We start from the raw sequence: 27,586 nt of genomic DNA, 5'->3' as shown, positions 1-27,586 counted from the left end.
CCTGCCACGCTGCAAGGCACAAAACCCCTTAATGAATTCATTTCTTTCCAGCGCTGATGCCCCTAAAACCATTCCCACAGCAGTGAAGGCATGAGGCAGTCCTGACAGCGGCAGCATTCCTGCTTCAGGAATTTACTTTAGACACCACCTCCATCCCTGCCTGCCCTCCAACTTGCCAAAACCAGCAGAGCCCCTTGAGAGAAACACAACCCTGTTTTCAGCAGTTCCACTTCCTATCTCATCTCTAGTCTTAACTTTGCAAAATGCTGTGAAAATAGCACAGGAAATGGAAAGTAACTGCAGGTGCTGCGGGTGTAAAGGGCAACCAACACCAACCACAGGCTGTTCTCTTCCACTTGTTTTTACAGCTCTTAGAATAAGATTTAAAATAATAAAGCCATTTTATATTTTTTTTTTATATTTATTCTCTCTTCTCAGCATGGTAGAGAAAGGTTTCCTCCTCTGCCAGCAAGGAGGAGTTTTCTTCTAATCAGAATATTCCTAACACTGCATCCCTTGGTCCAGTTCAGCGTTTATTGCTCTTCTTTTGCTCCTCTCTTTATTTACTGCTTTTACTCCTTTGCTATTCACCCACATGTTGATGCACCACACATTCCAGCCTACCACTCACTTGTGGAAGAAGTCAGTAATTAAAACACAGTTAAATTAGAAAATAAAAGAGCGTGGTTTGCTTACATATACTTTGCTTTGGAAGAGACTGAAACGAAACACTTGGAGTGTAACATGTTTTCTTAAGCAAGGAATTAAGTTGGATTTAGGACTCTTAACAACTGTCACCCTTTTAATATTTCACTGCACAGGAACACTGGCCTGGGAGCCTCTCAGGCTGTCCCTGGAGGTCACACGGAGGAGCTGCAGCCCTGGCAGGATCCCAACTCCAGTGTCTGACAAGGAGAACAAATGACAGGGGAAACACTCAGGTTTTCTCTTGCCATTTTAACAGTTCTGCTCATCCCTCAGCTGGGTTTGTTCTGTTTCCATGTATTTGGCAGGAAATCATCTTGTGGGGCAGTCCCTGTTCATGAGGGTCATGGAGTAAAGCAATTCCTCTGCAAAATTTTCTTCCAGCATGCATAAAACAGTTACCACAGGAGCATTCCCAGCTCCTGGTGACTCTCTAGTGATACACAGTGGCCTTTCCTGAAGAGAAATCCAGTGGCCGCTGTCCCCTCCTGTTTCGCTGTAGAATCACTGTGTACCTGAGAGGAGGAGGAATCTCAACTTGTAGATCTATCCCAATTATATTTTAATTAACCAATGCAATTTAATTCTGCTGCAGTATAATTTCAGGTATTTTTTAGGTTGTGTCAAATAGACCAGAGGGGTTTGTACCCTCTCTTAGCATGGGCATGAATTCAGAAGTTTTAAAGAATAACAACCATAATGAACTGTTTATGAGCAGTGTATTTAGAGATGTACAGTTTGTGTTTCCTTGAGCCCTGTAATGTTCCTGCAGTGGAGTTCCTGGAGTCCTGCAATATTCCTGGTGCCCTGCAGTGCCCAACGCCGGCTCGAGCAGCGTCAGGGGGAGATTAGCAAGGAATTAATAATGAAAGCAGTTCCTGAGCTCAAATATGCCCAAAGAGACAGCTATTTTTAACATGTCTAGACATGCAGCACCAGCTCATTCCTTATGGCTGGCTCTCAGCAAAGGAACAAAGTGAGGATTGCATCCTTTGCAAGGACCTTCCCCTTAAACAAACTCCAAATCCTCCTCTTGCAGGAACTGGAGCTGCAAAAGGCGTGAAGCAGGAGAGAGGGAGCAGTGCCTTTGCTCTTAGCAATGTACTTTTACTTAATTAAATCATGGACCAACTTTAATTTCGAGCCAAGCCAGACTGTCATCTCCCTGAGAGAGCTCTCAGTCAGCAGCCACTTCCTTCCCATCACCAGTGCAAAGTGCTGAGCTGGTTTGTGAGCAGCTCCTGGGCACGGCAGGGCGGAAGCAGCCTCGGAGCAGGGCTGGGGTCATGGTGAAACCTGGTGCTCTGACACTGGGAAAGGCTCTTCTGATCCAGGTGGGTCCTCCCTTGGTTGCCTTCAGCACTGGAATGCAATTCCAGGACTGGGTGTTGAGGCAGAGTTTAGCAGATGCAGGGATGGACAATCCAAGTGCCACCATGCACCCAACAAGCTGCAGCAGAACAAGGATCATTTTATGGAATCTGGGAATTGTACAAGTTTGGGTTGGAAGGGACCTAAAAAACCATCTCATCACACCTTCCACTATCCCAGGCTGCTCCAAGCCCTGTCCAGTCTGGCCTGGGACACTTTCAGAGATCCAGGGGCAGCCACAGCTTCTCTGGTAACTTCTCTCATTTCCGCTGATGTGAGCAAAGTGAAGCTGAGTAAGAGGAAACCACTGCATAAAGAACAAAAAAAAGGCTGTGAAACTGCCCAGGGTTGTGTGTGCAGGTGCCAGAGGAACCACCTTTCACACAGGACAGTGTGCAGAGGGGTGTTCTGTGTGTAAGCTCAGGGTAAACACCGCAAACCATTCAAACAGGGGCAGCTGCAGCTGCAGTTCCTCAGCTCACATCCATCAGGGAATGGATGTGTTTTAGAGGGATCAGTTTGTTCTCCAGGACAGTTACAATTCTGGTTGGGTTAGTGGGACCTGGATGGCACACAGGAATAACCCATCAGCATTTTAAGTTGTGACAACACAACTCAGTAAAAAATTCCATGTGGGAAATGTAACACAGCTGAGCTCAGCTGAGCTGAAATGTAACAGGCTGCCCAAAGAAGCTGTGGCTGCCCCACATCACTGCCCTGGTACCAGAGGGGTCTCTGCACTCCCATCCCAATATCCCACATGGATCCTACACAAAGCCACATCCAAGTCCATTTCCACTGCCTCTGTCCCAGAAACCAGGTGTGGTTTTCAGGACCAACAGCAAGTTTGAGCTGCCCTGTTCAAACCCCTGCGGAGCCTCGCCCACAGCCCTGCCCAGGAGCCCTGGCAGGCCTCTGCTCCACCAGCAGCAGGGAATGCCAGGAGAGGGGCAGGATCTTTGATCAGGAGGTGGGAGAGCAGTGCCTGTGCTCTGGTGAGGTGACTGGGATGGCCTTTGGGATCAGGATCAGGGCTCACATGCCTGCACACCCCTTTCCCTCCTGTGCACCCAGTGGGCCTGGACTCCCTCTGCAGTGAGGGAAGGCCTCTGCAGCCTCCTCTCCCAACTCAGACTTTGTCCCTCTGCGACCTGGTGCTCCCCCAATGATGTAATTTGCTAATGAACTGATCTGTTGTCCCCTCCACGTCATTCCTGCCCTGTCACCCTGCAAAAGACCAAAACAAACCCGGGGCAGGATAACCAGGATGAAAGTCTGCAGTGCTTGGTGTCTCACGAGTGCAGGGCTGTGTGAGCACGAGGGAGTGATAATGGATGGACCCAGCTCAGCACAGGGATCAGCACAGCAGGGATCATCAGAATTCCACAAAGCAGGAGTTCTTCAGCCTCTCCTCTGTACTTACTGGTGGGCATTGTGCAAGTTTATCAGCTGCCACCAACTGGACATTCAAGTGTTTGCTTTGTGACTTCCCTCTGGACTTGATCAATCGCTGCAAAACCTGAAAGGAGGAAAGGGCAAAAGGTGAATTTAAGGATCATTTATCTCCCTAAAGCTCAGCCTGACATCCCCCTGAGGGATTACCGAGGGCAGAAGCTCTCCATAAAATACTGTCCTTGAATATCCCAAACCTTTCTGATAACCCCTCTGAGAGCTGGGCATGTTTCTCTCTGGATCACGTTTGATCCCTTGAAAAATTTCAAATGCGTTTTTGCTTTATCCTACTTTAACTACTAAGTTATTTTTGACAATAGAGGAGCATGAAAATTATACAGCATTATCTGGGTTGCTCGATGGACTGTGGCAGCAGCAGCAGCACATTATGTCACTTTTTCCCCTTTTCAGGTGCAGATTCCACACTGCCCATTCCCACCCTGCCCTCCAGGTCCCTCCTGGACTGTAAGGTGAGAGGCATTACCTTCGGAGAGGACACCTTCACATGGACAATAATTGGTGCTAGAGATGTCTTGATAAGCTGTGCAGGGTGATTTATAGTGTCTGCATCCAGGACAACCAGCTGTAAGGACCTGGCCAGCTCAAAGATTCTTTCAATCTCACTCTGCACTTCAGCTGCAAAGGAAAACAAAGCAGGTGAAAGCACTGAACCCCCCCGGAGCACTGGGATGAAAATATCATCACCCACTTACTGTCACAGACTCCACATGTGAGTTTATGGCATTTCCATAAAATAACCTGTTCCCTGTACCTCCAGTGCCAGCAGTCACTCAGGATGTCAGAGATTTGGAATTTGGGCTCTTTTTTTTACCAAACCCAACTCCTCCTACCTCCTGGGATGGTGTCCCAGAGAGCAGGATATTGGGATGCACGTGCTACACACAGATTTCCACCCTTTTGCAAGACAGAACCACACAATCACAGAATCATGAAGGCTGGAAAAGACCTCCAAGATAATGGAATCCAAATAAAAATTCCTCAGGCCACTGCTACCCACCAGTCATGACACTGAGGAGAGGGGCAGGACCCCAAGTCTCACAGCTGGACAGCAAAATCCAGCTGGAGCTGTTCAACATTAAACTCAAAACTGGTCCCAGGGTCAGGAATGACATTTCCTTGGCTGGACAAGTGAAAACTCTTTGGCCCCTTGTGAAGTGGAATTAAAAGCACAGGGCTGGGAAGAAGGAGGAGCTGTGAGGCCAACTCAGGATTATGCAGTAAAATGCTGTAGACACATTTGAATCTGCAGAACTGCTGTTACCTTAGGAATGGCTGGAGCTGAGCCAGGGGAGGGTTAGGCTGGAGAGCAGGTTCTGCCCCCAGAGGCTGCTGGGCACTGCCCAGGCTCCCCAGGGAATGGGCACGGCCCTGAGGCTGCCAGAGCTCCAGGAGCGTTGGGCAGCGCTGCCAGGGATGCCCAGGGTGGGAATTTGGGGTGTCTGGGCAGGGATGGGAGCTGGATCAGTGATCCTGTGGGTCCCTCTCTGCTCAGATTCTGTGGTCTGGAAGGCTGGAATCGCGTCCCTTCCCTCCTGTGTGTAACCACACCCTGAATTGCACCTGTGGAGTGCCTTACCTAGGCTGGACCTGGTGTTGGAGCGCTCGATTATCGCCCTCTTGCTGGGGTTATTGAGCACAGACCTCTTGGCAAGGGAGATGTCAGCTGTCACTCTGGTTATGGATATCCTGGGAGGAGAGCACAGCACACACAAACACAGGAGTGGGATTTCCAGGCACAGCCCATTCCAAAGGGCAAACACAATAAAACACACTCAGACACGTTTCCAGCTGAGTTATGGCATCATTAAAGAACAACTGAAGAGAAGTGCTGGGTAACTGGGAGGTATTTCCTACTCCCTGAGCTCTGGGATGGAGTTCCTGCTATTCTCCTCAGTGCATTAATCAACTTTTCTCCTCCCAACTCACTCATCTCCTGCGTGAATTTACACAGTGCCATAAATGCTGTGAGTTATGTGAGGCTTGGGGCGCTCAGAACAAGGGAGCTGCAGTGGGACAGCACTTCCTCCTCCCTCAGAGTTACACCAGGAGTAAACCTGGCCCAGCTGACAGTGAGCTCTGCCAGGGGCTGGGAGGAGCAGGAGAAAAGGAACTGGAGCTCTCTGGGCTGCTTTAACGCAAGTTTAACTTCACTGCACCTCTTCAACTTAAGGCAGGTGATTTATTTACTTCATCTGTCAGTGAGCTGACAAGAGGCAAAATGTTATAGAGCAGAGAGCACACAATCCCTTCATGTAAAATCCATTTAGGAGGCCTGGGATGATCCAAGGAGCCAGGAAAAATGGAAAGCAAGCAAGCTGGGAATGACCAGCAACTTTTCCACAGAACCTAGGATTTCTGCAGCTCTAAGTGAAATTATCAGCTGGAGGGTTAAAAACAAGTGCAGGTATTTTTCTGTATAATACATAAATAAATGCATTGCCAGAAAATACAGTAGAGGCCAAAAGTAAAAGTGAGTTTAAAATAGAAATTCATGGACTGTGGGTCTTTGGCTCACTGGCCAGCAGAGGAGGTTGCAGTTGCAGAGGAAGGAGCTGGCAAAGCCAAGGGAATTCAGAGGCAGGCAAGGAGTCAGGTCTCACTGATGCCTTTGGAAAGGCTCTTCCTTGGACACTCAGCTCCTTTCTCAGTAACGTGGACCTCTCACAAAACTGCAGAAGAGATGGAAAGGAAGGAGAAGGGAGACAGGAGAAAGACCATGAAGCCGTAAAAGTTGGCAGGAGGACCAAGAAGCAGCTTTTTCCTGAGTTACTCAGAGCTAAAATCAATGGTCTCAGGCTGCTGGTGGCACTGAGCTCTCCACTGCTGAAATTTCATACTCCCACCTGATCCAGCTGCCAATACTGCTGATGAAATTAGGATTTCCAGAAAATCACTTGAGCTGAGCAACTCAGAACAGGGCAGAGAGGAGATACTTTGCACAGAAGCTGATCATTAAATGTTCCCTCTGAGCTGTTTATGGATCACTTCAGCACTGCCACCTCCTCACTCCTAAAATCCCTAAATCCTGCTCCAGCTCTTCTACACAACATCATTGTCCTTGCCCCAGTGCCCATGGTTTGGGTGTTTCAAACCTGACTTAAGTGTTATGCACTACCAGAACAGCTCCTTCTCCCAGCTGGAATATCCTGAATATCCTGAACTGACTGGGAAGGGCAGAACATCCCAAAGATGCAGCAGACACCTACAAGGACTGAGGAGCTCCAAGGAAAGGAGGTGATGCCATGGACCAAGCCAGTGCTCCTAGCAAGGAAATCCAAATTATCCTCCCACAGCTCACCAAGAAATGCTCCAGCTGAAGGAGGAACCCTCCTTACAGTTCTTTTCCTGTATTTTATTTCAGCATTTCCTCAGCATTTCCTTCTTCAAACCACCTTTTTTTCAGTATTTTTGCCTGCAGTCAAAATATAATCTTATATAGAGAATATTTAAGAGCTGATTGTTCTTAGGTGTTGGGAAGACACGGAGACAGAATTCTTATGTTGAGCTAAGAAATCCTAGCCCAGCCATGGCAGAAATGCAGATGTGTGCACCCCTAGTAACACAGGAGCTGTGTCCCACTCTTCACAAAGCCAGAAAATCAGCTTTGATCATGCAGCATACCCTCTGGCATTAAAAAAATGAAATAATTCACTGAAATGTTAGTAACACATGGGCAAAGCAGCATGAGAAGGACAGAGTTTCTCACCTCCCATCAAACCTGTGCTTCAGGAAGTCAAAGAGAGCTTTCTGCATCATGTCTGTCACCTTGGCAGAGGGGAGAAGATTGAGCAGGGGGACGGACAGGGAGAGAAAGAAGCCAAAAGGAAGGAAAGAGGTGAGTAGAAGGCAGGGATACAGCCAACAATCAACACCCTTGATGGGCAGCAACCATTCCAGTGCCATGCTCCTGGCACAGCACTCGGCAGTAAGTCCATGGAAGTCTCCTGCCTCACTGCTCCAGTGCAGAGCTGTCACTCTGTGTGCTCCTACCCTGACCTGCACTGAGCATTCCTCACCCCCTTCCACATCCAGCACCATCCCAAAGCCTCAGAGCATGGCACAACCACGTGGGATGTTTGCTGGACACACCACTTGGGCCTTTCCTACAGCAACGTTGTTCCAGTGGGCTTCAGACTTGAGGCGTGAGATTTGTCATGCTGGGGGACTGTTCTCAGAGAGGGATACCAGCAAAAAAATGGGATGTTCCCACTCCTGGACATAGGAACACATCTGAGATGCTCAGCCCCAAGAGCTGTCATCTCTGCCATCTGATTTACTGAGCAGCTCCTTGTCCTTTCCAGGACAACTCAGGCTGACAATTATTATCTGCCAGGCCAGGCAGGAGCTTCATCAAAGCCCCCAAGCCTCTCTGCCAGTTTACTTCTCTCTTCCAAACTGGTTCCTTCAGCATTTAGACAGAAAAGAACAGTCAAAACCATTTCCCCCAAGCAAGATCAAGCATTTTTGTTACTGAAATTAGTATTCTGTGTTACCATTTACACACATTTGTATGTTCAAGGTGTTGTGTTTAGTGTTGTTTTCTTTAAAAAAGAGACAGGGTGGCAGATTTGAAGAGGTTTTTGTTAACAAACAGCCTCTCTCCCCTCCAACCTCGAGAGGTAAATTGATCTGTGGTGCAGCACAGAGGGAATTTACTCCTGTCAAAAAACTTCCCCATCAAATTAAAAGGCAGAGAGCAGAACATGAAGTACCTGCTCTGCTGAGCTGCACCTTCAGTCACTCTTACATAAAAACAATGCCAGAACACTGCATTATGCCAAGGCTGTAACCTCCCAAAAAGAACCACTCCAATATGTTTAATAATATCCTATAAATTACTGACAACATTAATTAAGCTTAATGAAGTGTATGTTTGATTTTATGTTCATTTAGTTCCTGGTTCAGCACTTCCCAGATGGTTGAGCTCCCTAAACTGCCCTGCTAGAAGTCTCTGCTCATTTAGCACGTGGTAAATGCTCACTTGAATCTGCAGCAGCCTAAAAAAAGGCTGTCCTGGTTATCTGGGCACGTTATCCTGCCCACTTCCACCTGGGGAACCTTTTAGGAGGGTTAAAGGTTTCTGTACAAATGTATTGGAATTTATTAATACAGTGAAAAAAGGGGAACAACAAGGAAGCTCCTTCAAATGTTTTGCTAATTAAGTTCAAAGCATGGGCTGGTTTGATGAACATTTTTCATGTGTACAGTCCAGCTCATTAATTTGGCTGCTTGTAGCAGACACAAATTCTTTTTTACTTGATTTAATTAGGAATGAGTGCACTGGAAAGAATGGATTTGCACTGTGCTTTAAAACAGTACAAGGTAGAAGTAACTCTTAGCTCTTATAGAACATTTTTGGTAATTATTTAAGCTAAATCACCTGAAATTATCATGAACCAGTTGCACTGAGCCACACACTGAATTACTGAGGATGACTGCAGATAATAAAAGTTGAATTAATTGCAAACAGCTGAGTTCATACCTCGTAGCCTTTGAGTGATGGGCCCACCAACACCACAGGTCTCATGGATGGCACTACATCATAGGGGGGAATATGTTCTGTCTAGAGGGAAAAAACAACCCTTCAGATCATCAACCACACAACATCCGTAGGGAAATCCTGGGAATTATGAATTAGAATGAAATAAAATGGAAACAAAAGCATCACTTACCACTTTTTGCTTCTGTTTTGCTGGAAGAACAAATGAGAACTTGGTTAAAACACATCCATGCAACCAGAAATCCCTTTGCCAAAGCACTTTGATTTCTCTCTGCACCTCCCTCTGCTCAGCCCTGACTAAACTGGGCAATCTGTGCATTAAACTGGGCAACCTGTGCATTAAACTGGGCATTCTGGGGCAGCTGCCACTGTTCCCAAGGCTTTTTCCCAGCCCTTAGCAACTCCTGCATGGCTAGAAATAGATGTCCTCCTCCCCTGTGCATGCAAGCATTTTGCTGTAAAACATCTCAATAACTCAGCAAAGGGGGAAACCTGCATTTTTCATGTGTGGGTTTTTAAATAGAATTATTACAACACGAGGGTTTCCTTAAATAAATCCTGTTGTACCTGTGGCTGTAGGTGTGGCTCGAAATGTGCCAGAAACCATCTCTCCAAGGCTTGAAGAAGAATTCCCACTAGATTTCCTACAGCAGCAAAAAGAGCCCCGTTAACACCAGGTACCCCAAAATGTGGGAGGTTTTGGGAAGGAATTGCCCCATAAGGAATCTCAAGGTTATACAGATATAAATGACTCTAACTAACAAAGCTGCTCAAAAATGAACTTTTTATCATTATAATTTGGAATTTTATCATGTAAATCCAGGAGCATCTCACTGAGCTCAGTAATTTCTCTGTATATTGAGACCTGTATATTGGCTTCCTCTGAAGTTGTGTCAAAAATTATAAAAGAAATTTGGATGCTGTTCAGCCATTCTGAAAGCATTTCCCCAGGTTTATCTCTCAGACCTTTTTCCAGGGATTTGCAATCTCCAGGTCTGGCAGGGTGGAGACTCAGAAACCTCAGGCTGGAAGATGAAGAATAAAGGATGGCAAAGCTGATCTTACAAAGTTTGACAAGTCTGGTTTGGGCAAAAATGGAGAGAAAAGAAAAAAAAAAGGGAAGAAAAAAGCCACAACTATAAGAAAAGCTGGGAAAAAATCTGGGAGACTTTGAGCATCAAGTTGACTTAAGGCCACGGGGACACAAAACCCTCAGAAATTCCTGTCATTATCCCTCACTGCTCTTTCCTAAAGTCAAACACGTTTTTTGTTTCTCATCACCAACATCTCCCACGCCCGCTCTCCGCAAATCCGTATTTCCACTGGGAATCCCAAATCCAACACTGCAAATGCCCTGCAATAAACCAGCAGCGGGTGACCTTTGGAAATATTGCCCGGTGTGAGGAGGGATTTGAAATGATTTGCAAAGGTCAGGGCACTCTCACCCTCCGTGGAAGCGGCCCCTCTTCTGCTCCTGCTGGATGCGGATGTTCTCCAGGCGCAGCGGGCTCGGGATGAAGCCGATCTCGCAGCCCTCCTTCACCAGCCTCCCTATCCACCAGTCATTGTTGTATTTCTGCAACACAGGCAGCACTGGCATCACCTCTCCAGCTCCCAGATTCTCTCCCTTTGTTATCCACACTCCTGAACTCCACACTGGATAACAAACCTGATGCTGTGATGATTTTTGTCTTTTCTTTTATACCCCTGTTATACCTTTTTACACCTTCTGTATTCTCAGTGCTTTTTGCCTCCATTCTTGGCCTTGTTTGTTCAGCTGGGAGACTCAACATCTCAGAAGCTTTGTAGTTAGGGGTGCTTTCAGGTGCATTCAACCTGGACGTGTGCACCTAAGGATCCTTAAAATAAATACCAAGGTAAAATCCCTTTTCCCCTTCTAACCTTCTAACTCTTGATTTTAAGACCAGGAAAAGGCATCAAACCAGGCTCACACCGATGTGGGAGACCAGAGCACTGAGGCTGTTTCCCCTCGTCCTGTCCCTTGCTGATTTAATTTCAAGGTTGATTTAATGAGCAGAACCCATTTCTTTGAGCTGAGGCCACCAAACAACCTCCCAGCAGCCACATGAAGCAGGCAAACATAAAAATAACACCTTCAGCTTCCCATCAAATATTGGTTGTCGTATTTAATGGTCTAGACAAAAGACCACCACTTTCCCTTCCTCCTTTCCAGGTATTTGTATGGACGTTATTAACAGGTTATGACAGATTAAGAAAAATTCACCTTTAGGAAGAAACTTTAATATATAACTAAAGTATAGCATTTTATCACTGACCTTCAGTAACATATATTTTTCTGCTTTATTGAAAGTCTGGTCTATCCCTAATGATGGAAAGATGAAAAGCAGTATCCTGGTGGATACTGGAGTGGAAAAGGATTTGTTGTAGCTGCTGCCAGCAGAGCTTTTGAAGGAAAGTATCTGAAAAGCCTCTCCTCTGTTCTGCTTCATTAGGCAGCTCAGTGTTCAAAAGAAACATTGCTTTTCACAACTGACTTTGGAGTCATTAAGAGCAGCACGAGTGAATGGGTTTTGTTTGCCTGCCTCGAGGAAAAAGCTATCACAAAGATCTCATCTTCAAGATCATCACTGCTCCTGGCTCCACATTTGCAAGCACTTCAGCTCTTGCAGGAACACAGAAACACCATGTCCCTGCTGTCAAAGGTACAGCAGTGCCTGGTGATGACTCTGAAACACAGAGCCTCAGCACTGAAAAATAAATGGGTTTTTATCAACCCATACATTTGAACATTAACCCAATCATAAACACAAACATTAACATATAATAAACTAAGGGAATGCAATCCTCATACCCTGAAAAACCTCTTTATCCTCTTTTATATATTTAGGCAAGAGGTTCCATTATTTTATCATTCCAGCTAAGTATTTATTCCTCCTGCTGTTCTGACCTTGGTTCAGACAGTGGCAGTGAGCAAAGCTTAACCTGAAGTATGTTAAATTACAGAACTGCTTCCAGTCTGTGAACCAGACAAATCCTTCAGGATCCTGCATTCTGCTGTTGGAAATCAGTGAACTGAGAGGTTGTGGAGTCCCCATCCCTGGCAGTGCCCAAGGCCAGGTTGGACAGGGCTTGGAGCAGCCTGGGACAGTGGGAGGTGTCCCTGCCATGGCAGGGGTGGCACTGGATGGGCTTTGAGGTCCCATCCAACCCAAACCACTCTGACTCTACAAAATGAACCCCCATAGAACCTGAGTTCCATGGGCACTGCCTGCTCCAGTTTGGCTCTAAAGGTACAGCTTGACCATGGGAATTTTTCTTCATGGACCTCTGAGTGATGCATCTAGACATGGGATCAGAATCAGCCCCTCTGGAGAGGGATTCTGGATAAGGGCTGGAGGGACAGGACACAGGGAATGGCTTCCCAATGCCAGAGGGCAGGGCTGGGTGGGAGATTGGGGAGGAACTGTTCCCTGGGAGGGTGGGGAGGCCCTGGCACAGGGTGCCCAGAGCAGCTGGGGCTGCACCTGGATCCCTGGCAGTGTCCACTTCCCAGGTTGGGCTTGGAGCAACCTGGGATAATGGAAGTGTCCCTGCCCATTTTAAGGTCCTTTCCATCCCAAAGCAGTCCAGGGTTATGCTGAGAGCATCTGAACACACAAATGCCAAGGATGCAGTGAGGAACACAGGATTTATCTGCATTAGGTCATTCCCTCCCCTCTGTTCCTCAGTGTGTGGGAGGAGCACGTTCCCTCCCCGTGGTTGCCATGCCCATGATTCCTTCTGCTCTGTCAGGAATTGTTGCCATTTCATCCTTTAAGCAAGCACAGAATGTATAGTTTGGAGGAGACAGATGAGACATACAAGACACGTCCTCAAAATAGCAACTCCTTGCTCACTGCCTCTGTTCCATCCTGCCTGAGGGTGCCCCGACTTTGTACCCAGCTTAGCATCATTCCCAAATCTGGAACCATTGTTCTGGTCCGAGCAGGCCCTGCCAGATCACTGAAAAACAAATCCTGCAAAGCCTTTTTGCAGCATGGGGAACCATTCCCCAAATCCTACTGAGATAGAGCTCCGGGCAGGCCGAGCTGACAAACACCAGTAAGCAGATGGTTTACAGCTTAGTGGCAGTGTGATCCCGGGTTTTTAGACCTTGGAAGACAACTCATGGAATGCCAAGACATGGATTTGGGACACTTGTCTGGAAAAAAGTACAGGGCAGCATGACAAGAGCTTAGAGTGTGCAACTCAATCAGTGCCCTGACAATAAAGGTGGCCACATTTAAGAAAAACCAAGATTAACTGGAAAAAGGGAATTTACAGGCTCTCCCTCTCAGAGAGAGGGGATGTAAAGCAATTCCCTGTTCCAGCACCAGAGGAGGGGCAGAAGCAGGTGTTTTCCTCCTGAATGTGCTCTGTCTAAGGGAGATCAGTGCTCTGGAGTGATGATGAACACGTGTTCAAAGAAAGACACAGATGAGTACTGAACACCCCAAAATAAACCCAAAATGCAGAGATGAAAAAGTGCTTTTGCAAGCTGCAAGCCTCTGTACCAATCTACAGCACAACGGGGGGTTATGCAAATGTGGAGGACTCACTTCAGATAAAAAATTGCAGAAAATATGCTCAGCATGCAATAAAATGCAATTTTCTCTACCAAAGCCATACTCAGGGCTCATTTATTCCCATTTTTCCCCTTATTTTTGCATCTGTCCTCTTCAGGATTTTCTTTTCTTGCTGTATTATTCTAAGTGTTACTTCCTCCCTGGAAGGGAGCCTATCTGGTGCTTTCTGAAGATGTGCTGTGACCTGGTGTGACCTGGTGCTGCTCCACTTCCTGCTCAGTGGAATCCCTTTTCACTACACCATCTCTGATCCATCACAAACTTGCTCTGATGAAAAGAATCTCAATGCACCAGGTTGAAGGGTATTATTTCCTTCCTGTGTGATCAAATTCCAACAAGTTGGTAACACCAAGTGTTCCAAAAGGGCAGGATAACCAGCCCAGGGTGCAGGAGCTCCACGAGGGCTGAAGAACCACCTCACCATGCCCTCCTGCCTCCTCCCAGCTCTCGTGGATATGGCTCAGCTGTTCAAATCAAAGCCCTTGGCCTGTAAGAAGATTCCCTTTCCCATCCCCTTTTCCTTGGTTTTACCTCTTTAATGTGGAGGAAGTCCTTGGCATCGAAGGAGATGGCAGTGCTTGGGACAGGAACATCTTCATCCAGAGCTCCACAGTAACTCACGTTGGTCTTGACAGCAAATGCTACTGGTTTGGACTACAAACAGAAAAACACATCACAAGCACTGGAAACTCTTCATCCATAAAAATTCAGCCCTAATAATTTCACCCAGGCCAGCAGAGCTCAGCTCCCTGGAGAATATGCCCATTTAGAGGACAATATTTACACTGTTATTGCCCAGACATCTCTGTGGTTTATCTGACTCAACTGCCAAACTATTTCAAAAGAGAGTGTGAGTTTTAACAGCAGGCAGAAGGTGAATGGCACATGATGGAGTGAAAAAGAACACACCTTGGCCCTCTCAAGCTGGATGGCTGCTTGCTGCTCCCTTTCCTGGCGGATTGCTTCCCTGTCCTCTTCCAAAGAGACATCAGAGTCTGAGGGTCTGCTCGTGTATGAATCTGCTGAGCCCTGAAAGGCAATTCAGGTCACTAAGAAAACACAGGTAAGGGAACAGAAACACCCACCCCAGTCAAATTTTAAAAGTACTTTTAAAATAATTTGTTTCTTCATTTTTTGAGTGGGTTTTACAAAGACAACAATCCTGAGAAAACCTCTCTCCTTCACTTTCTTACTGACACGGGGAAATCCAGCTCAGCTGTGGGCACTGTCCAAAAGTCTTTATAATACTCCTATCCTGTTTGACAACCTCAGACTCAGGATTGTCAAGGGTTAGGTCACATCAAATATAATTAAGGAATTAAAAAGCTTGGTTTGAATCATCCCTCCCCATGAATACGCTCCATTGTGTAAGGGCTTTGTTCCCACTCACACAGAGCTTTGTTCTGGGCTTCCAGGGGGAAAAAGTGGCAAAAATTACATTATTAAAGCTGCTCAACAGGCCAACACCACAGCTCTGTATCAATACAACACGAAACCAGCACATCCAGACAGCAGCAGAGAGCATCAGCCTGTGAGGGTGGAAAGAAGGTGCTGCCACAGCTGGACTTTTTTTGCCATTTTTTGGACATTTTTCAGGATACCTGGCACCCCCTGAAGTGTGGAGTGGCTCCTCTCTTTGTAGAGACCAGCCTGACTCCAGCATCCCACACCCCTGATCTTTATGCGTGTGTGGAGCCACTGGAGACAGGGCTTTAACCCTGCAAAACAGGGAATGTTTATTCCTGATGAATCTGTGGCTCTGTGTGTTCCAACAGAGCCACTCTACAGCATTATATCCTTAATTTTTTTTTCCTTCCATTGATTTATATCCTGCAGCACAGGGACACATTTGCTGCAGAAGTCAATATTCTTACTGCCCATGTAAACTCACATATTGTTAAACAGTGCTGTGAATACACGGCCATTGCTGTGGATCCCTGTCCATCCCTGTGGATCCACATCCATCAGAAGACTTCTGGCTAAGAACCACTGAGGAGCCTGTGCTCTCTCCTTGTTCCATACCCATAACTTGGCCTGTCACTGGGAAAGGCAGATTTCCTCCTGGGCAAGAACAGGATTTGCCAACAGGAGCTTTACCCACAGCTGTGATTTTAAACACACCAGAAAATTCCTTCCAGGACATCCCACACCCAGGGAGAGCTGGGAAGACACATGAGTTCAGGGTCCTGAGCTGGAACAAGTTGAGCATCCCCAGGCTGAACACTGGCATTAGGAGCTGGCAGCAGCTCAGCTTTTCCCAGCTGGGAAGCCACACATCCTGCTCTTCCTTCTGCTTCCTTCGGGATGTAGCAGAGACCAGGGAACTCAGATGCCACAGCACTTGGCCAGGCCCCACCACAGGCACATCTCAATGCCTGAGCTCCCTTTCCATGGGGAAATTCCTGCTGCTGTCCACCCTGAGCCTGCCCTGGCCCAGCCTGAGGCCATTCCCTCTCCTCCTGTCCCTGTTCCCTGGGAGCAGAGCCCAACCCCCCCCGGGGCTGCCCCCTCCTGTCAGGGACTTGTGCAGAGCCACAAGGTCCCCCCTGAGCCTCCTTTGCTCCAGCCTGAGCCCCTTTCCCAGCTCCCTCAGGAATTCTCCAGCCCCTTCCCAGCTCCGTTCCCTTCCCTGGACTCCTCCAGCCCCTCAGGGTCCCCCTTGTCCCAGAGCTGTCCCCAGCACTGGAGGTGCCCCAGCAGCGCCAGCACAGGGACGGGCACTGCCCTGGGGCTGTGTCACACCAGGGCTGGCACAGCCCAGGGGCCACTGGCCTCTTGGGCACCCCTGGGGCACTGCTGGCTCTTTATTCATTCAGGTCTGATGTGATCCAGCGTAGCTCAGTGAGGGAATTTAACAGGACCAGACCACAGTGCCCATACTGGTTTTTACTGGTGTGTGTTTGAACAGTGACTTATTTACTGCTGTCAGAACAAAACAGCCTCAACCAGAGCAGCTGATGCTGCCAGGCCACCCCCGGCTGCTCTGCCAGGCTGAGCAGTGCCTGTGTGCCAAGTGATAGGGATTGGTACAATCACATCCGCATGATCCCGGCTCTCCCAAGTTGTTCCAAACAGCAAGTGGCTTATCTGGAAGATGCAGCCCCAGGACTGTGACTCACATGATGCTGAGCTGCAGCCTCACACTGAAAATAAGGCACCATTCTGCAAATAGCAGCAAGAGGGGCAGAAAAGGAGCCAAAGTTGTACTGAATTTTTGGTTCTGTTTGAAATGTTTGATTGAAGATCAGAATTATTGCCAGAAATATTGTGGAATATTGACAGAATATTGTCCAACAATCCAACACAAACACTGCTGTCTGCTCAGCACCAAGTGCAGTGAGTTCTGCTCTGACAGCTCCTACTTGCTGAAACTGCAACAGGGAAGTGAGAGGAAAAGGAGGAGGAAAGCCATTTCCCATCTTTTTTTTTGTACACCAAAATGTTCCCAAAGGAAGAATTTCTTCATGGAAAGGGTGGTCAGACACTGGAAGGGGCTGCCCAGGGAATGGTGGAGTCTCCATCCCTGGAGGTGTCCAAGAAAGGACTGGATGTGGCACTCAGTGCTCTGGGCTGGTGACAAGGTGGGGGTTTGGGCACAGCTTGATCTTGGAGGGCTTTTCCAAACTTGGTGATTCTGGGATTCTGTAAAAAGATGCTTTGACTTCTTTATTTTCACATTGCTTAGAGCAGCAGGCCAATCATCTGGGGATAACACCCGTGTCCACAGTTTCACACACAGTATTCAAGGACCAATTATCAATCCTACCCCTATCTCACAGCCCTCTGGGAAACAGAGGAACTTTGTCAAGTGGGGCTTCAGTGAGTTCAAGTGACACCAGATTTGGCAATTTGAAAGAAAAAGGCTTTTCTAGATAATTACATTATTCAAGGCAATGAAAGACTTGTTCTTACTTTATACTTTGGGCTCCTGTGAATTCATTTTTTGTGCAATTTATTACTTATTTTCTCCCTCTCTCATCAATTAGTGTAATTCAGCTTTGCTAAAAATGCGGAGGTCTGAAGCAACCCCAAAAATGCCAGGGAGAAGGGTAAAGCAGAAAGAACAGGGGGTCTGTTTGTTTGCATTCTCCTCACTGACTGGTCTTACACTTGAGGCTGCCGGAAGATGTGTGCCGTGATGGAAAGGGTGACACAATATTCCTGGTGAATGGGGATGCCCCAGCATTTCAGGGAGGAAGAGGTGACATGAATCCTTCTCCTGGACACTACAACATCCAGCCAGGTCCAGCCTTTGTGTTCACTGAAGGAAGAGTCAATCTTTAGCTGTTATAGCTAAAAAATAAAGACTTACTGAGCTTGCAAATAATTTTCCCCAAGTGCCATAAATCCACAGCTCTGGACTGCTCTCCCTCCATCCATAAGCAATGCTCTGTCACACTGCTCGTGCAATTAAAGCAGCGATCCATTAGCAGCTCCAATCAGCCAGATGACAGGCAGCCTCTCCTGAAAAGATTGAGGGTGCTGCGGGGTCCATCCCAACGCGGAGAGCCTCTGGGAAAACATCCCTGCTCACCAAGAGCTCCTGCCTTCGGCATTAGGCCAGACAGTGCCTTCTTGCAGCATCCCTCTCCCCAGACAGCCCAGCCACGGGCACTGGGATGCACCCCTGCCTCCTGGATCGGGCACACAGGGAAGCAGCCGTGCCAGGGGGAGGACAAGCCCCGGGCTCTGTGCTCAGACACACGCGTTGTGTTCGGCTGAGAACACGAGCGATGTCAGAGCAGGAGCGCAGGGTTCACTCTGAACCCACAGCGCTGGCAGATCACAAAGGAGCAGAAGTGGCAGCTCTCCTCCAGGCAGCCAATTATTGGGAATGGTTTGCTGGAGTTGGAATGGTATCTGAGCTGGGGACAGCATGGAATGCTTCACGGGAAAAAAGAGCCCTCCTGTCCCATCCTCTCCTCCTGTGCTCCTCTTACTTCCTCCCCAACACCAATCCCACCTGGTGCCTCCCAGCTTCCTGGAAGGTTTTTGGATGCTCAAAGCAGTCTCATCCTGCAAGACACAGGAAGCCAAATTCCCAAAGATCCCAAAGGTCCTGTCCTGATGCTGAACTCAGAGATTATCCAGCAGACCAAAGAGCTGAACCAGAGGTTGCTCCAATGCTTTTAAACTGGTCAGGAGCTCAACTAAACATTTTTCAGCAGACATGGAATCCCAGACTGGTTTGGGTTGGGAGGGACCTCAAAGCTCATCTCATTCCAGGGCAGGGACATCTTCCACTATTCCAGGCTGCTCCAAGCCCCAGCCAGCTTCGCCTTGGACACTGCCAGGGATCCAGGGGCAGCCACAGCTGCTCTGGGCACCCTGTGCCAGGGCCTGCCCACCCTCCCAGGGAACAATTCCCAATTCCCAATCTCCCATCCATCCCTGCCCTCTGGCACTGGGAAGCCATTCCCTGTGTCCTGTCCCTCCAGCCCTTGTCCTCAGTCCCTCTCCAGCTCTCCTGGAGCCCCTTTAGGCCCTGCAAGGGGCTCTAAGCTCTCCCTGTGTCCTTCACTTCTCCAGGTGAATATTCCCAGCTCTCCATGCCCTTGCCCTGGCAGGAAGCTTCCATCAGCCCATCCTCCCTTTCACCCAAAACAAATTCATCACAAACTGGAGCCTCAACTTGAAAAAAGCCCAAGTGTCCTCAGTCCTCTGCAAGTTCCCGGGAGAATCGAGGCCACATCCCTCCCTCACGAGTTCCCAGAGACCTGACAAAGCTCCTGATGCAGCACAAGGAGAACAAACAGGCACAGGGATGGCTGCAGGGCCATATGCTGCCATATGCCACTGGTGTTCCAGAAATGATCTAAAAAACCTCACAAAACTCACAGGAGAGTTATTCCTTGGGGATGGCAGCTCACTCCAAGCCCCAACATGAAGATCTCCCTGGTCGAAGTGCACAACAGCAGGTTTAACTCATGGGTTACTACTAGAAGTATGTCATGGAGATGAGGGTTACAGAAAATGAGTATTAACTCATTTTTACATGAAAACAAGAACCAGAAGTTGAGGATTTAAGAAAACACCATGTTTTCAATACCAGTGGCCACCACAGTTGGTACTCATCTCATCCCAGCACTCAGGGTGGGCAGCTAAATTTAATTACTGGGCGGGTGATGTAATTAATTAAAAGGCAAATCGAAAACAGTGGGGATCTCTTCCTTTGGCGTGAAAACCTTGCTGTGCTGCAACGGAAACCGGGGCCAGGAAAATCTGCGTGTGCCCAGTAAAATACTGCAGAGCCCTATCCCAGACTGGAGGGAGCATTCCATGGGAGCTGCAGGCAGGAGCAGCAACCCTGTGCAGCAGGGAAACCAAAGGAGTTATTCCCATGTGGAAAGGGGTGTAGGGATTACACTGGCAGCACAGCCCCTATTTTGCTTTTAATATCCTTTAGAATTATTAATATCCCCCTCGAATTACAAAATCCTTTCCAGCTACTGCAATGTTAAATAGGGAGGTCCAGCAGCAGAGAGGTTCAGTGGGATTTTCCACAAATTCCCATGTGAATGTGGCACTGAAGTCCAACCAGGACAAGGTTCAGTTCCCAAGCAAATGATTCTCTTGCTGAATCCCCAACACACCCAAGGCAGCTGCACAACCGCCTGGCATTGAGTTGTGATTTCAGAATCAAATGCTCAGCAATTATTTCCTTCTATATGTTTGGTAAATTTATTTAAGACAACTCATTAGGTGTCTCAGCAATTTGGAAATTACTAGGTAGTCAGAACATGTTTTTTTTCTTTGGGAATACTAATTATTAGAAAATAGGGCAATTCTTCCAACATCTCCTGATCTCTTTTTTTACCCTGGATTTCAAATCTTGCAGTCTATCTCCTTTCTCCAGCTGCCTTCAGTTCAGCACAGATTGTGTTGCTACATTTAAGAAACAGAGTTTAAAAAAAATACTAGTAATATATATCTATATTTACTGCCAAAATACTCCCATCTTTTTTGGTAATGTTCAAATGAACATGCAAGGCACAAGATTTTGCTTAGCAGGCACTGCAGGTACACACGAAGCCTGAGCTAGTGGTTAGAGAATAGATGAGCTGCTCTGAACTTTTCACAGCTTAAAAATTCAGCTCTTCCTACTCAAAGGAGCACCCAAAGCACTTTTCCCGCAGTCTCGGGGCAAAGGGAAAGGTGAGGATCACAGCCAGAGGGATGGCTACAGGCTCAGGTGGTTTTCACCCAACAAAGCGTTCAAAATTTGAACACACAAACCTTTCAAATTCCATGTTTTTGTTCAGCCATAAAGCAGCAAAGATCTGCCTGGGAATGCTCAGATCTGTGCTTTATTCCAAATGCTCCATGTGAGACCTGGGATTGAATCAACACCTGAGCACCTCCAGTCTGAATTCTGCTTCAACCTCTGCAGCTGGTCCCTCTTTTTTAGGAAAGCTATTCAGCAGTCCCAGGAGAGAAAAAAGGTGTTATCTTTCCCTCATAAAAGGCACCAAACTAAAGCTGCAACGGCACAGAGACACTGCTTTATTTTTTCTAATTACTTCAGCTCTTGAAAGCATTGAATGATCTTCCCAAGGCTCTGGGGAAGCTGCTGCTGTTGGGTTTGATGAAACCTGGTAATAAAAGTGCACCTGGTATCCTAAATGAGCTCTCCTGTAAGGAGGCTGCTCTGTGTCTGTCCCCCATAACACACTGGGAAGTCAAGAATGTTCCATAAGTCTTGGGGAATAAAAACAACTACAAATACTGCCCCCAAACTAAACTTAATCATCCTCCCAACTACACAGGCATCTGTGGCTGCCATATGTGGTCTGCCACAGCATTCCCTCAGACATGCAGTGGCAAGGCTTCAGCCAGGAAGTGCTGGAATAACATGGTGTATTCCTAAATCACCCTCCCATCACCCTGCTATGCTGGCTGGGATGGAGAGCTCCTGCTGACAGGGGTGGATCACTTTTTTTAAAAAAAAATATCACACCTCCATCTAGTTACTGCAACAGGGACATTTAACTTGGGATCTGCAAGAGGATGAGCTCCCATTTCTCCTCTTACTTAACTCTGTTCCAGTTTGTCTCTACTTCCCTTTTGTTTTCACGTAGCTTAGCTTGGTTTGCTCTCCCTGGGGCACTCCTGTCACCAGGGCACCTTTGGGAAATCCAGGCTGACCTGTGCCAAGCTGGGCCTGCTCATATCCTGTCCTGGGACTGCTCTCAGACATCACAGAATCCCAGAATCCCAGCACGGTCTGGGTTGGAAGGGAGCTTAAACCTCATCCAGTGCCAGCCCTGCCGTGGGCAGGGACACCTCCCACTGTCCCAGGCTGCTCCCAGCCCCAATGTCCAGCCTGGCCTTGGGCACTGCCAGGGATCCAGGGGCAGCCACAGCTGCTCTGGGCACCCTGTGCCAGGGCCTGCCCACCCTCCCAGGGAACAATTCCTTCCCAATAACCCATCTCTCCCTGCCCGCTGGCAGTGGGAAGCCATTCCCCAAAGTCCCTCTCCCTCATTTTTATAATCCCCCTTGGGGTTCTGGAAGGCCACAGTGAGGTGTCCCCAAAGCCTTTTCTTCTCCAGGCTGAACAAAGGAAAAATTTTCAGTTTATTTTCCTGGAGAAATAGTCAGCAGCACCCATTCATTGGCTAAAATGATTTTTCAACTTCCCAACAAATAAAACCAACCCATGTGTCCTTGGGTTTCAAACACACATGGAATATTTCAGTCCCCAAAGTGGGGATGTGCAGTACAATAATCTTTGGGGTATTCTACATGTGAGGAATGAAGTGGAATTTTCCTCAGTGTTGAGAAGATCCTTCCCACCTGTCTGCTTTCACTGCATGCTCCTCCTAATTCCAACAGCTAATTTAAAGAATATACATCTTTTTTAAGGATTCTGATGATTACAGTGTCCTGATTTCCTTCTAGCGTGGTGTCACCACTTCCCACACCATCAGGCTTTACACAACCAAAATAACCCTGAATATTTATTTTACTTTTTTCAACAGAAGTGGTTGAGAACGTCACGGAATCACAGAACCAGACTGCCATCTTCAACAGAATTATAGGAAAATTACTTTGTTTAAAATGTTCATGCTGGGTAGTGAATGGGAAGGAATTGTGGCATGCTGGGAGGGCATTGTTGAAATGAATTTCACGCTGCTTAATTTAAGCCAAGCAACTGATGGAGTTTGGGCTTAGGCTGGCTATGTTGTGTTATGTTATGGTTTTAATTAGCTCCTTCCTTCCAAAAGCTTCCAAACCAGGAGGTTTAGATGCTGCTTTAAACACTGATAAATGAGGCTTACAAACAGAGTATTTTTATTTTTTGGTTTTTTTCACATTTTCTACTTTTTTTTTTTCTTTTTTTCCAAGGAGCTGCCATGATCTCTGATTACTTTTCTTGCAGCAAATCCTGAAATCACCCAACTGCTGAACCTACAACAAGCTCTTATGGACTGCTAGGAACATCTTAGGAGGAAAAAGCCCTAATTTTCCAAGTGCTGTGCAGGCTGCAAATAGCAACTCCTTCCCCTGAGCCCTTGCAATTGAAAAACTCGACGTGCTGAGAGCAAAATACAAGAGAAAGGACATTTTGCTGTCACCTGCTGAGGTAATATTTGAGCGACACTTTATGGGCCTTAATTGCTGTAATCAACCAGGGAGCCCAAGGACTTTCTAGGACTTTGCTGCCCACTGGGAATTCACATGGACAGGGCTGGGAATTCAGTGGGCCCAATTACAGCAGCTCTGCCCCAAGCCTGCAGCTCTGAGGGCACTCAGAGCTCACCTACTCCCCCAAAACTGGTTGGTTTTTATCATTACTACATAAAATGGGAGAAAATATCCCCCACTGACAATTTTGTTGCTTCCACGTCTTTTCCTACTTGGATATTGATCCACACACTGAAAACACAGTGGTGTTTTGAGAGGGACTTGTTGTTATCAGGTATTCCCAGGTGGTTTGTGAGGACCAACAAAACACAGGACAAACAACCAACCAAGAGTTATTTTGGGAAATGAGAAGCAGGAACAAATAAATACCCAAGAGTTTTTAAAAGTCTGGGGATGCCACTGGCTAAATAGTCTCTCCATGTATTTCCTACTGGGATAAATGGGAAGGCATTAAGTTATCATAGGCAGATATGCAAACCCAGGAGGAGGGAACAGCCAGAACTCTGTGCTGCATCTCAACTGCAGACATAATAAATCTTTTTTTTTTTAATACACAGGTTGGTGTGAACGTATTTTCCCAAATTCTTATAACTACCTGGTCATAAGAGCCCTCAAATCCAACCCATTCTGGGATTTGATGATTGGCAGTAATTTAGAGAGTTAAAAGATTAAAAATTCAAAGACAAATTTTTTCCTTTTTTAATAACTGCCTCCAGTATTATCTCAAAATGGATTCTTAATTAAATATCTTAGGAGAAACAACAGTTTAATATTCCTTCTTGCTAGCAACCAACAAGCATTCCAATCAAGAAAAAATCCTTTAGGAATCACTATCTTACTCAGAACCCTTTTGATTTGGCACAAGCAATAACTGAGAAAGACCCTGATGGTCTCATTCTGTGCAAAAAGCTCCTTCTCCATCAAAATTCTTATATGCACCAGTAAGCAGAAGCAAGCAGGACAACTTTAAACACCTGGATATTGCTTTTTGCTGAAAGAAGGAAAAAGAAAAGCCTTGTCAGGAGTGGAATCTGTCAAGATCTTGACAAGATTTAAAACCTTTATTTTGGTCTAAAAGCTTCGCCTATATTTTGGGATATTGTAGCAGAGGTACATCTGCTCCAAAAGAAAATGTCAAAGGTTCTGCTGGTGCCCTATAAATCTGCACTGAAATGCAATCAAAAAAGCAGGGAATGGGGATGATGAGTGAAGTCAGAGTCAGGTCAAAGGTACAGAAAAACATCCAGCAGGAGGAAGGAAAACATTCCAAGATGAGCAGCCAGAATAAAAAAGTCACAAGTAAGGAACTCATCCCAAAGTTGGAAGGTGGTGGCTGACATTACCCCAAGTGAGTTCCCCCTGGATATGGAAGTGTCTCACTGACATCGGATGCAGAGTCATTCCTTCCACTTCCAAAGAAAGAGAAGGATGAAGGGAAGGACGTAAATCAAAAAACCAGGCTGAACTTCAGGAAGTTCCTAAATTCCCTTTCTGCCCCGGGCTGAACACAGCAAAGCCCCCAGTACCAAACTGCTGGTGCTGGCCAGAGAGCCCTCCCCTTGCACTGCAGCTGCTGGAGCAGAGAATTCCATGTGACAAAGGGACATTGATCCAAGCACACGAACACCCCCCACATTCACCCCATCACAGCAGGGATTTGGGATGAACACGGGCACAGGTTATGTGAGTGTCAGTGCATCCCTGGCACTCCTTGCAGGAGACAGATCGCCAGCAGAGCTCTGTGCTCCAGAACAATTCCCTGCAAGCGCCGGTGCCCTGAGCCGGCGGCAGGAAGGAAAGGCTTCTGTTAAACTCCCGTTTCTCTAGTGCATCTTAGCATTAACTGTTTGTTATTTCCTGCTTGCCGTGAGTTTCCCGTGTCAGGAGCTCTCTCCCTGGAAGCTGTAGTGTTGATGGCTCCTGTGGGATCAGGGCTGTGTTCAGCCGCAGTGGCTGCCGTGCATATCCCACTTCCCACAGCACAGACCCGCAGGATGATCCAATTCCTACAGCGCTGCCCCTGCTCCTGCTCTGGAACTCCTCCAGCGTGAGGAGGGCACAGCTCCGTGTGCTCCACTGCCAACCCAGCTCCCTCCTGTGCCCAGCATCGCTCTCCCTGTGCACAGCAGGTGGGAATGCTGCGGACACCGCAGGCAGCAGGGGGAGGAGTGCAGGGGAGGAGGAGGTGCCACACCAGCTCCAGCAGCACCTTCCATCCCGCAGGGATGATGATCCCCCGGGAGCACGGCCAGCGCTGCCACCAAGGGATGAGCCACAGCTTCTCCCGTGCCCCAGTTCTCCCTTGGGCAGAGCCAAACCTTCCTGAGAGAGGGCAAGGGAGGGGACAGTGCACCTGCTCTGTTCCCAGCATGGGCTGTACTTCCATGGATGTACAGACAGTGAGAAGTATGGGCACCCACACTCACCTTCCATCCCCAAAGGAGGATTTTTCCCCAGCTCTACCAATGACACACAGCAGACTGAAAGTACAAAATCCCAGTCTCCCCTCTCCTTGGAGGCACAGCTCATCTACCACTTCTCCAGGAAGACTGCCCAGAGAAGCTGTGGCTGCCCCATCTCTGGAAGTGTGGCAAGGCCAGGTTTGATAGAGCTTGGAGTGGAAGGTGTCCCTGCCCACGGCAGGGGGTGGACAGAGAAAAGCTTTGAGGTCCCTTCCAACCCAGGCCATTCTATGATTCCTGCATTCCTAGTAAATTCTTGCCCTCTGTACATCTCCTCCAGCAGGGAAGTGCAGAGTGAGCACAGAGGATCACAGGCACAGCCAGGATTCGAGCTGGCTCCTGTTGACATTTGTGTCTGTATCTCTCCTGAGCTGCCACGGTGCTGCCCTGACACAGCCCCTTCCCCACCTCCATCCTGCAGCTCACCCCAAAACGTGCAAAGAGCTGTGCAAGGCACACTGCTGACATCCCCAAATTAGTTAAGGGACACGAATAAATGAGAGGAAAAACGTGCTGAGCCTGAGGGAGGAAGGGCTGCTCCTCCTCCCCACGTGCAGTGCTGCCCGTGCAGCCTGGCCAGCTCCCTTGGATTTGCTGGGAGGAAAGCTGGAGAGGAGTAGGATGTGGCTCATTCCTCCCCTCTGACAGCACCTCTCAGCCAGGCTCTGAGGCAGCAGCACCATTACAATTCTGGGCACAGGCAGAGAGGGACTTGCTCTAAGAGACAGGAGCAAAATAAAATGAACACACAACCCCCCCAGTCCCCCAGCTCTCCAGAGACTGCAGCACACACCCAGGCAGGCAGCAGCCACTTGGGGAAACCACTTTGCTGACTGCCTTCCTGAAATGCTGTGATGGGAGAAAGCTGCTTAAGCTTCCAGCTGCTGGGAAGTGGCTTTTTTCCCTTTTTTTATTTTTGCAAGTAATGCAGCAACTGCACTTGGGTGAAAAGGCAAAGGGAGGAATTATTTAACAGCTGAAAGAAACGTGCAGCAATCAGGATTTTTGGGCTGCCCTCCATTGAAATACATCAGTGTAGCTCCTCTGAAACCTACGTTTGGTTTCATCGCTCTGTTCAGTTCTGGCTCCAAATTTCAGATTCAAAGGCACATGTATTTCTGTTTTAGATTGGTTTGAAAATGTTCAGCAAAACCAGCCTGAAAAGCTGTGATGCCTTTGGAGAGATCTCTTCACTGATCAGTTCTCAGCAAAACAACACTGCAGTGTTTGTATTTATTTACACTGTTGTGGCTGTTACTCTGAGGATACAACTGGGATTTCTTTACCTGTAAGAGATCAGACCATCCAAAAGAAAGGCAGACAAGCTTTATGAATAATTACATGTTGTTGAGGAATGTAAAACATTCAGTTCTGATACCAAACAGATCTCATACATCTTTTATAAATTAAATTCTTGCTTGTGAAGGAAGACACAAAATATCTGTGCAAAGTTACATCCCTTTGAAGGCATCTTCCCCCTCAGCAGGTACCACTTGCACGCAGAGAACCTGAGTAAGAAATCACACGACAAAAGCTTCCTCCTGCAGACAACACGGAGTCTATGGAAACCTGATGGGTTTGTGTGTTATATCCAACCATCAGAGGCTGCGGAGAGAAACAGTGGCTGTCCTATCTCTGGAAGCGTCCAAGGCCAGGCTGGACGGGGCTTGGAGCAACCTGGCATAGTGGAAGGTGTCCCTGCCCATGGAACTGGATGGGCTTTAAGGTCCCTTCCAACCCAAACCAATCCGGGATTCTAAGAAAGCCAACAAAAAGGGAAGATTCCTGTGTGATATAATCAGAACAGAGTAGTGAAGCTA

The 27,586-nt window shown here is 47.5% G+C and overlaps 1 protein-coding gene across 7 annotated transcripts in view; it reads right to left on the bottom strand.

The window, feature by feature from the left end:
• Positions 1–27,586, bottom strand: part of CACNB4 (calcium voltage-gated channel auxiliary subunit beta 4) — a 78,087-nt gene that overhangs the window by 10,518 nt on the left and 39,983 nt on the right. For all 7 annotated transcript variants that reach the window (XR_005602312.1, XR_005602314.1, XR_005602313.1 and 4 more), the window contains 10 exons: positions 14,566–14,685; positions 14,188–14,310; positions 10,495–10,625; positions 9,617–9,693; positions 9,222–9,241; positions 9,032–9,112; positions 7,256–7,314; positions 5,126–5,235; positions 4,013–4,164; positions 3,500–3,595 (listed from right to left, as the gene is read on the bottom strand). Coding sequence is in view for 4 of the 7 variants with exons in the window: in XM_039554835.1 (XP_039410769.1) it covers positions 3,500–3,595; positions 4,013–4,164; positions 5,126–5,235; positions 7,256–7,314; positions 9,032–9,112; positions 9,222–9,241; positions 9,617–9,693; positions 10,495–10,625; positions 14,188–14,310; positions 14,566–14,685 (969 nt within the window). In the remaining 3 variants the exon portion in view is untranslated. The remainder of the gene's footprint in view (positions 1–3,499; positions 3,596–4,012; positions 4,165–5,125; positions 5,236–7,255; positions 7,315–9,031; positions 9,113–9,221; positions 9,242–9,616; positions 9,694–10,494; positions 10,626–14,187; positions 14,311–14,565; positions 14,686–27,586) is intronic.

The sequence above is a fragment of the Corvus cornix genome, chromosome 7 (genome assembly GCF_000738735.6).
Source record: "Corvus cornix cornix isolate S_Up_H32 chromosome 7, ASM73873v5, whole genome shotgun sequence".
NCBI lineage: Eukaryota > Metazoa > Chordata > Aves > Passeriformes > Corvidae > Corvus > Corvus cornix.
The sequence above is the reverse complement of the archived record's forward strand: the minus strand, read 5'-3'. Positions and strand labels throughout refer to the sequence as shown.